The sequence below is a fragment of the Etheostoma spectabile genome, chromosome 4 (assembly GCF_008692095.1).
Source record: "Etheostoma spectabile isolate EspeVRDwgs_2016 chromosome 4, UIUC_Espe_1.0, whole genome shotgun sequence".
Taxonomy (NCBI): Eukaryota; Metazoa; Chordata; class Actinopteri; order Perciformes; family Percidae; genus Etheostoma; species Etheostoma spectabile.
Genome location: NC_045736.1, coordinates 14,454,976 through 14,465,914, shown reverse-complemented (window position 1 = coordinate 14,465,914; position 10,939 = coordinate 14,454,976). Strand labels below are relative to the sequence as shown.

The 10,939-nt window shown below is 36.6% G+C and overlaps 2 protein-coding genes across 2 annotated transcripts in view; one reads left to right on the top strand and one right to left on the bottom strand.

The window, feature by feature from the left end:
* LOC116687837 (metalloproteinase inhibitor 4) overlaps positions 1-7,407 on the top strand; it is a 10,803-nt gene extending 3,396 nt beyond the window's left edge. The window contains exons 3-6 of the mRNA XM_032513481.1: positions 4,439-4,536; positions 5,032-5,146; positions 5,687-5,811; positions 6,159-7,407. Coding sequence (XP_032369372.1) covers positions 4,439-4,536; positions 5,032-5,146; positions 5,687-5,811; positions 6,159-6,356 — 536 coding nt within the window. The 3' untranslated portion in view covers positions 6,357-7,407. The remainder of the gene's footprint in view (positions 1-4,438; positions 4,537-5,031; positions 5,147-5,686; positions 5,812-6,158) is intronic.
* The window catches only part of LOC116687544 (synapsin-2), a gene marked incomplete at its 5' end in the record, with an annotated part of 37,241 nt that overhangs the window by 17,851 nt on the left and 8,451 nt on the right, over positions 1-10,939 (bottom strand). The window contains 2 exons of the mRNA XM_032512992.1: positions 8,979-9,068; positions 9,362-9,518. Of these exons, the coding sequence (XP_032368883.1) occupies positions 8,979-9,068; positions 9,362-9,518 (247 nt within the window). The remainder of the gene's footprint in view (positions 1-8,978; positions 9,069-9,361; positions 9,519-10,939) is intronic.

The window sequence follows — 10,939 nt, the reverse complement described above, 5'->3', positions numbered from 1 at the left end:
GTGTGTGTGTGTGTGTGTGTGTGTTGGACAGAGGCCAAGCCATGCCAACACAGCCTACTCCATCTCTCTCTTTCTTTCCCTCTCTCTCCCCACTTAATTTCCATGTCTAAAGGCTTGGTCTAATGGTCTGCATACTAACAATATCAGTGTGAAAGCCCACTGACAGTCCAGCTTTGTGAGCATGACAAGGGTGCCAATTCATCAAGGAGGGGGGAAGTTACTTACTACATCAGTTCTCATGGAACAAGTTTACAATATTTCTGTTTGGTTATGTAGCTCTCAGGCAGATGCATAGCCACTTCCACTCTGCAGGCGTGCCTGTCCTTATTCCTGTTCATAACACAGCTGCAGCAACTGGATTGAGTCAGTAACCAAGCCTGCACAGTTCAAAGATGTCTAGGTGGGGGGTGAACATTTCAGAGAATCTGGGCCAAGATAATCATTTTAGGAGGAGACAGCAAACTTGGAATAAAATGAGTTTTGTTGTTCAGTTATTACTAGTAATTTCTACAATAAATGTCATTTAAAATGTACAATCACTGTCCAAAAGCTGTTATGTCTGGAAGGTGATCCAACTAAAATCCCTGACGCTGTAATGACAAATTACTGTACTATTTTTAATTGGCTATAGCAACTTCTGTCCTCTTCCATGTTGACTGATATACAGCCAATGCTCAGACTGCCAACTATTTGATCCTTATACAGAACACAGGTATGCTGTGGTGTATGACTTACCATCAATAGGCCACATAGACCCCTTATTCTGTTCAGAAATTAAGATTTTAATGGGGCAGCTAATTTGAGCTACTTTCAGATACTTTCAGATATGTTTCCTCTTGCCAAAGGAAGTGCAGATCAAAGGTGAGAGTCATCATTAGCCCAGTGTTTTTTGTGTAGTGATCACAACAGCCATATTTAGTAATCATAGTTGAGGAGATGGGTGTTGAGTGTTTAACAGAAGCCGTGACTTTTTTCACTATTATCTTATTTTGCATTTTAGGCCTTTATTTGATAGGACAGCTAAGACATGAAGGGGGAAGGACATGCAGCTAAGGGACGCAGGTGGGTTGCAGGTCAGTCGCAGGCCGCTGCGGTGAGGACTGAGCCTCTGTACATGGGGAGCACTCTCTACCAAGTGAGCTACCCAAGCACCCCATAAAAATAATACTTGCCGCATTTTTTTGACAAACAATAACCAGTTATGATAGTATTTTGTTAAGTAAGCTTAAAGTAAAAATACTTATTTAAAAGTAGAGATAGATGGATGAATCTTCTGGCCTGGCAAGTATATAGAGGCAAGTAAGACTGTATGAAGGTTGGATTATGCTCGTACAAACTTAGTTTGCATGAAGTGGGAGTTAATGTCAGTTTTGGATGGTTACAGAAAGGTCAAACACAGCCCCCACTAATCCATCATCAAAAAGGTGTTAGGGGAGGGTGTTTCCTAAGCTTTTTTTGTATACTGGCAGCTTTGAGCTATCCCAGATCAATCATACTGCTTTAACCCTCATGTTGTCCTTGGGTCAAATTTGACCCATTTTCAGTTTTTTATCACAGAAATGGGCCTACGCTAAAAAATGTCAACATTAGAAATATCAAATAACTTTGGAAAAAACTTTTTTTTTAAAACACCCACAACATTGAAAAAGTGACAAAAATGTCGAAAAAAGCGCTACTAGTAATAATATATATATTTTTCATGGTTGAGGGGAAGACAACACAAGGGTTAAAAAGCAGCCAAAAGGTAACAATAAATTGCAGTGCAAATGCCTAAGATATGCTTCAGGCAATTTAGAAACAATGTAACAAAACGTTTTTTTTTTCAGCTGGTTAATGTTCTGCTCAGTACATTTCTTGGTCACAATTGTTTAATTTAATTTAATCTTTATTTATCGGGGACAGTGCGTATTAATAAACATTTCTGTAAATATGCCAGAATTATCATCTGCAGTCCCTGGCCAGATGTTACAATAGGCTCCCTTAAAAACAATGATAGGCATCCTAACATGAATGTGCCATTAAATACAAATAAAATACATGTGCATTAGATAAAATCACATTACATTCTTGTCTTGTTTGCAACAACTAAAATTACATTTTTGAATCATTGATGCATAACCAATGAATACTTATGGTTCTTATGTTGAATACATGTTTATTTATTTTATTTACAATGTTTTGTGTTTATATGAAATCACATGAAATTTTTAAACTCTCAACAAACAATATCAGCAACAGCATAAAACATCCAGTACTGGTCAGGCTCTAATTACATGTAACAGCCCTATATGCAAAATTTAGCTTGAGCTGAAGAAGGAAAGTACCGGCAGAAGTTATAAAGTAAAAGTACTTATTATGTTATAAAGTATTGATACTTTGTCCTTTAAGCTGCATTTTAATGTACACTCTACGCGTTTGGTGTTACATTGGACTACTATACTACTACATCGTAATATACTGTACTAGTGCAATAAACTAAAGCCCAATTTATGGTTCTGCATTGAATCTATGCTATAGGTAAAAATGTAGGTACGTGTAGATATGAACCCTATGCTGTAGCCTGATGTGCACCTGCCCAAAAATGTAACTATACGTTGCTGCAACTTTGCCCGCAACAACTGTAATTGGTCCACTTGGCGGGGCATTTGTAGAGTTGCATTCCCCTTTAATTATTTTCCGAGTTCTCCTTTTCCGTGAACAACATGAAGTCAAGGAGAGAGTTAAGTTTTCCTGCTTACAGCTTTGCGACTGTGATCAGAAAGCACACGGTAGACACATTTTGTTTCTCCTACTCTACCGCCGGAGTCGGTACTGGTTTCAAAGCTAAATATAGTCACTGTTTCAATCACACACTCCCCACGCACACATATAGCAGCTCTGCTATTCTCTTAAAGAGATGCGCTTAATTAAAGCACATACACCAGCGCACAAGTATATATCCTGGAGAAGGCCACTTACACAGGCTACGGCCTAGGCTCTGCGTGGAACCTACGTACAACCCTAAATATGCCTTAACCATTGCGTTTGCGGAACTAAAGGCTATCTTGGATAACAAGTTAGCCTAGAGCTGTTACACTGTAACCTTCCCCAAATCCAAAAAGCAGAACAAAGCTGCTAACATTATCCTCGAGCTTGTTGTGAATGGGGCTTCGTTAAACGTAACCTCTATCCCCACAAAACAATTTAGTAGCCTATGAGATTCCCCAGACCTTGAACAAAATGCTAGGTTACTACTGTAATAAAAAATAAGTTAGTTAGCAGGACATTATAATTTTTGCAGCTTATATGTTAGAGGAGTCAACAACACCGTTTGTTTAACACACTGTTTGAGCCATTCCTTACACTTTTGCTATTGTATTTTGGGGTTTACTATAGCCTTACTACACTTTTAGGTACATAATCATTTCTAAAGTACTGTACACTATGCATTGTTTTACTGCGGTGCCCAACTTTTCTGTTAATGTTAGATCATTTTATTGCAGCTGTCTGCCAAGTCACTGTGTTGGACTTATTGATAACCAGAGAGAAGGCTATAATAGTAAACTTAATTATGTTTGATTGATTGAGCCAGAGCAGTGTTATTAGTTTAAAGGAAATGTTTGACAGTGAATTTAACTTGGCAGTTAACATAATGGCTCATGCAGATGTCTAAAAGTGCAGATTTTATGAGTTTGATGGAAAGAAAAAATGGTTCTGTAGCAATAAAGTCTGTTATAACCTTGTTTGATTTGGCATATTGTGAACTACATGGTTTGGTCTTTTTTAAGTAAAACAAAAGTCATCATTAATAATATTTTTTATTTTTTAAGTGTAATGAGTGGTTTGCTTGTAAATGAGCACTTGTGCAATTAAAGACTTCACTGCTACCTTCCTGTTACTGTAAGAAACTTGCTACTTTACCCTTCTACTTGACTACAGTATAAGATAAAATAATGTAAAGTCACTTCTGTGCCAGACATGGTTTGGCTTGACTATAAAGTATATAAAGTGTGTGTGTGTGTGTGTGTGTGTGTGTGTGTGTGTGTGTGTGTGTGTGTGTGTGTGTGTGAAGTCAGTTAATGGGAGTGTGCAAGCAGAAGCTACTTGTTATTCATATGGGTTTTGATTTCCCTCCCAGAGGAGAGGAGGGACACATCCTGTATCACTACGGAAGGGACTGCTACACTGTCTGTGTGGGAGAAAGACAAATGACAAGTAAAAAGATAGAAATAGAGAGGAGAAAAGGCAGAAAAAACACACATATCTATCTATCTATCCTATCTCTCTATCTATCTATCTCGCATCTATCTATCTATCTATCTATCTATCTATCTAGAATGTTTTTCATTGTCTCTGGCATGTAAATCAGATTCTTATCTCATCTCCTACATTTATTTGGCGTTTCAATTAAGCGTAATCCTCCTTCCTTTCTTTTTTTCCTTCTTTCTTTTCCTGACAGTGATAAGGGCGAAGATCTCTGGAGAGAAGATTGTGTCGCCTAGCAACAGCTCCTCACCTTACATGAAGATGATCCAATATGAAATCAAAATGATCAAGGTGAGATCTCTGGACAGCAGTAAAAGCTGCTGCGGGTGCAGAAATACACTTTTTTTTTTTAGCTAGCTGTGTGTAATTTTATAATTTATACAGTATTGGCTGAATATAGTCTATCAGGAAAAGTAAACACATTCTGATTGGTCTATTGCTGACAATAATCAAACATAGAAACAGCCTAGTTCAAATGGTCCAAATGTCTGCAAATGTTTGTCTCCACTTGACCTTGAGGTGTTAATAATCAATATTGAGCAGTCGTGTCAGCTAAATATCCAAAATGTATATATACTTTTTTTATTTACAGCCAGTTTAATTTCTACATTTATGAGTTAACTTTACATCTGTTTGATGACTGAGACCCAGTATGTTATATTTTGGAGACTCCTGATTACTGCTTATTTGCTACCACATCATGTATATATTGTACTTAATTTATATTAGGCCAGGCTTGTACCTTTCCGTCTCCACTCTCTTCCCCTTGTGTGTTTCTGTGTCCAGATGTTTAAAGGTTTTGACAAGGCCAAGGACATCCAGTATGTGTACACTCCAGTCTTCTCCTCACTGTGTGGAGTCAAACTAGACTCCAACAATAAAGCAGGGTATTTGCTCTCAGGTACAGAATGCAATGGTCAAATTATTTGTATTGCACTTTTGTAGGAAAAAGCATGAGAATGTTTGAAGATCAATATGACTTTTATGTCTGTATGGTAAAGATAAGGCTACAGCCAGCAGCTGGTTAGCTTAGCTTAGTATAAAGACTGAAAACAGGTAACAAAATCTACAAACCAGCCCTAAAGCTAACACCTTGCAATGTATCTCATCACTGTATCCACAGAAAAACCAATAACCAGGCTTGCCTTTCCCCCCTTTTTCATGTTTACGCAAAGCTAGGCTAACCCTATTATTATGAGAGTGGTATTCATCGTCTTATGTAACTTTTGGCAAGAAAGCAAATATGTGTATTTCTGAAAATGTCTTTTAACAAGCTGATATTTTGTAAACATTGTGAAATATTAGCCATTTTATGTCAGTCAACATGAATTCTAATAGGTTCAGATTTTTACTGTTAAATAATCCCTAAAACTGTAAAATACAGCAACATAACTTAATTTGCTAAATGCAAAATGTAATTTGATAAATGGTGGTGTTACAGGAAGTATGTGGAGTGATGGGAGAATTTCTATTGGCCAATGTGACCTAGTTGAGTCCTGGGACAACTTATCACTGTCACAGAAGAAGAATCTAAACTACAAATACCAGATGGGCTGTGAATGCAGAGTGAGTAAGAAGAGTTTGTTCTCTATTCATACATATTTATCTTTGTCCCACTTCTATCTATCTGTCTTAGAGATGCCTCAAGAAGCAAAGCAACAGATAAAGTAAAAAAGGTCACACATCCCTCAGTTTTGCTCAAACTTGCTTTTCATTTTCAGTACAAAAGACTTTCAAGTGTGTGTTTGTTTTCAGTCAACTCTTGTTCCTAGCATCATGTGTCTACAGTTTCCATCCAACTTTTACCCCAACAAACGTCTTATTCATAACACAGGAAAAGGCCAACTTCCGGAACAAATATTGTGATGAATGAGTAAGTAAACAGGATGACTCCAAAACTCTTCTATCCACAGATCAACACCTGTTACACAGTCCCGTGTGCGTCTACAGGAGAAAACGAGTGCTTGTGGACTGACTGGCTGCTGGATAACAGCCTGAATGGGGAGCAGGCTCGGCAGTACGCCTGTATCCGCCGTTCTGACACAACCTGTAGCTGGTACCGGGGTGGACCCCCACCTGAGAAAGACTTCCTGGACATGGCTGACCCTTGACCTGTAATTCTGAAAATTCGTTTTACTACATTTCACAACTGCAAAGTCTTGAGAAACATTTCCTGCTTTCGCTTATGTAGCTCAAATTTGGCACGCAAGTAGCAACTGATTTAAACGAACAATTGGCTGACTTTCAAGGGAGACCCATTGCTGAGCTTCTGTTTGCAGAGTTCAGGTGGTTGATAAAGCAATGCTAGGAATATCTTTGCAAACTGCAGGGGGCTTCAACCGTCCTCTGACTCAGATTTTTCTTGCTCTCACACATTCCACTTCACTTGATGTTTTTCACAGAATAGGAATAGCAGCACACCATCCACTGCAAATTATTCACCTAGAGTGAATCTTTTCTTTATCTCTGATTGCCTTTTCGAAATGCATAACCTTGACAAATACTGAAGACCTCATATTTTTGTTAATGCATAACTTACAAAAGGTTATGTCGTCATTTAGATTACGCATTTACTGAAAGTAGAAAAAAGATGGCAACGTCAGCCACAACCCTGCATTGCAAAGTTTACTTTACACCCTGTAAACAATTATATGCACTACATTTTTGCAGGTAGAACGCAGCACTGCCACATTTTCCCCATGTATTATCGTGTTGAACTATTACCTTTGAATATTATAACTGAATAACTGTCCCTTGCAAATGAAAAGGCACTGTAAATATATAAATATATAAAGTGGAATGCAAAGCAACACCAGACATACCCCCAATTAATTATATTTTGACAAAATCTGACATCAAATATGTATGACCATAATTCTTGTACATCTAAATCATGACAGTTTATACTCTCAAAATTGCTGAGAATGTAAATATTGTACCTGAGTGAGAATTAACCTTTTAAAGGCTAACCGGATCTTAGTCTTATAGCATAGAAGTTGTTGTTATCTTGTGGTTGTGTGTGTTTAGTTTCCTTGGTTGTACTATTTCCTGTGCCAAAAATCTAACCCAGCGCTCTAACTGCCACCTGTAGAAGCCAAGCCACCTCTCCTTAGAAGAAATGATGTAACAGGACAAGGTTCAATTCACTGTTTAAAACTCCTTGTAACAGGAATTGGATTCTCCTCAATGTTTAAGTTCAAGAAAAGATAGTAAACACTTTGGCACAAGACGTTAACCAACAAAAAGAGAAATAATATATTTGTATATGAGCTATAATTAGTGATTTAATTGTTGTTTTATAGGCATTATTTAATATAATGACACAACATGTATTAAAAGATCTGAATTGACCCCTGTCTTGTTACTGGATTACTTCGCTAAAGTCATATAGATTAAAATGCATTATCAACTGCTATCTCCATGCATGAGCCACGATTCAGAGATTATATGTGGTCATAATTCAAGTTGTACAATGAAGTAAATTGGCTGACATGTTTCAAACATACTATTTTGAAATATTTTCATAATAAAATATAGACTTTCATGAAATTATATAAAATTAATGCATACTAACTGTATGGCTTATGTGAAGCTTTAGGGTTAGGGTTAAACAATTTCATGCTTGTTTTGTACTGAAAGAATTGTTTGGGTTTGTATTTATGTCTCTGTTTCTGTCTATATAGAGTTTTCTATTTCCATGTACCAAAAAAGATTGTATATAAAATATCTCAATGGAATAGTGTGACAACGATTTTTTTTTCCTTTTCAGTAACCAAAGTGTCAGAAAATAAGACTCTTACTTCGATGAAAGCTCATGCGTGACAGCCAGAGTAGTAATTAAAAAGCACATTGGTGCCTTGAGCAACGTATATATGTATTCAAACTTTACCTCTGTTATATACCTAATGAATATAGTAAGTAAATGCATAAAGAAAATAGGCAAGGTCACCTTTATCATGTGTACTATGCAGTAAAATACTACATTTTATATTTGTCTTATTTTGTAATCTTTCGGTAACCTCAAAAAATAATAATACTTAACTAAAGCATTTGGGACATTAAAACATAAAAGTACCACATAATTATCACAATGAATTGAACTTAGGGAACTGGGGCTTCAGCAGTAGCTAAAGAGCAAGTGTAAAGAATTCTCAGAAAAGTATCATGACTTTTGCTTCTTCTAATGTGTATTCTCAGCTTTGTGGCGAACACTTGCATATATTGAACGTGAAGTATTTATGCTAAGAATATGTTAAATTGCATTGTGGCAAGTAATTCAAAATAAACATTGATATATCCATCCATCCATCCATCCATCTTCGACCGCTTATCTGGTGTAGGCGAGGGGGCAGCAGCTCCAGTAGGGACCCCCAAAACATGTAATATATATAATTATATTATATCAATGTTATTATATATATATATATATAATATATAATAATATATCAATGTTATTATATATATATTATATAGAGATACTATATATATATATATATTTTTTTTTTTTTACACCGGTAATATTCTAAAATCTATAGTCATTGGCCGACAAGATTATCACCTGCTTTTAGAGAACGTCTTACAGCCCTGAGACAAAGAGTTAAACGAATACAAACACGGTTATATAAATATCTAAATCTCACGATCATTAATGAAAACATTTGTTGAGAAGCTGTAGTTTCGGATGTGTGAGTTTGCTGAAAGGTTACTGAGAGTAAACAAAGTGTAAATCTTACCATGTCTTTGTAGTTGGGGTAGAAAGTCTGATCAATAAGAGGGATCCTCTCTGAACCCAGCCTCTTCTGATTATTGATCAGCTGGGAAAACTGGCGGGGAGGAGGACAATGAAAAGAGAGAGTCAACTGCCTTGACAGGTAAGTGTAATGTATTACAACACTGATACAGTACAGAACCGTGACATTATTCTTATGATAATAATCATAGTCATTACGTTTTTTTAAATTGCACTTAAAGCCACAAATTATCTAAATTCCAAATGAAATTTACAGAAACAGCTGCAAGCTCCATTAAAACATCTTTCTGTGTCTATATTATTCATAATGTAGTGAATAAAATACTACGTAGTTTGTTGCAGGTGTAAATTGCTGAAATTACTTACAGCCCAAGGTTTGTCGCAGAGGTTGTAGATGGAGTCCAGAGAGTTGACAGAGGGGATGCCTGCATACTGCAGACCGATGATTAAGTTCCTAAAATCCTCGTTCTGGGCCATGCTGAAGGCGTGCTGGCGCACCAAAACAAAGTCAGGCCTGAAGGACCTGGTGTGAAACCAAAGATTAAAATAAATAAATAAAAATGATTTACATTTCTAGTACCTCACTTACATGAGTATTTCCCCCACACAACCTGTGTTGTTACAAAAATCCAAATAATTGATTTTGTGAATCTGGCCTGAGTCACTTTACAGTGTCAGGCAAAAGGGTCAAAGCCCAGTTATTTGATAAAAAATAGACATTTATGGATTCAGATGTCACCGACTTGCATTTTTGCGTTGAAGAAGGAGAAGGGACGGCATTAAACAACATCATGGTACAGAGGAAAAACCCACAAAGCCACAAATGAAAGGGGGTACATTTGTCTTTCCAATGTGCTGTGGCAGTGAGAGAATATGTCTGTCTGAACACATACATTACTAAAACTGGACTAAGAAAGAATGATAATGAAATGGCCATAACTCTCCTCTTAAAATAGATCATAATCTGTGAAGGATCCTTACTACGATCTCTGTTTTGGATTGCTAAATAGAAAATAGAGAATCTTATTTTCCTGGAACACGAAACACAAGTATACATTTGATTGTAAATAAAGCTTGGGTAAATTATGTTACATTTATTTTCACATTATATATAATTAAAATGACAACTATTTAAATCATAGGGCTTTATAATATATAATTTTACAAGCAGCAATTGACGCAAGTAGCAAGTGACATCAATAATGTCGTTCATAAAGGAAGTTTAACAAATAAGCATAACCTGCTTTCTGTCAGCATGTCACTTTTTCACCTCCTTTGGTCACATGGACGTTTGTTCTAAAATATGATATGACATTTTCCATCTAAAAAACGTTGAAAGAAACACTCCTCAATAGTGGTCAAAGATTTGTTGTTGTTTTACTGTGCACCCCTCCTGCACCAGTGCCCTCTTCTGCAACCACACAGTTTAGAAAAAAACGGGTTTTGCTTCAGTTGGATCCTCATCTTGGATTATGTCCAATATTTCTAAAAATAGAATTTACCTTTGCAATTTAAACATGAGAGTGAGGGATCTGGGGTACATTAACCAAATTAAACAGTGAATCTTGAGCAATATGATTGATGACCACTCCTGTTTTAATACATCACTTAGTAAGAAAGTAAGTAGATAACTGGGAACTAACTGGGATTCTCCAGGGAACAGACCCTGCTCATATACAGTACGTGCATATAAAAGTAGTTTTCAGGAAGGACGTTAAAATGTGTCTATAAATAACTGGTTTCCAGTCCAAAGCATGACCACAATTGGTCCATAATCTTAACTGCGTGTTTATTTTTGTAAGCATGTGGACGCTCCCCTAACCTTAAAGGTCCCATGACATGGAGCTCTTTGGATGCGTTTTTGTAGACCTTAGTGGTCCCCTAATACCATTTCTGAAGTCTCTTTTACCAAAATTCAGCCTTGGTGCAGAATTACAGCCACTA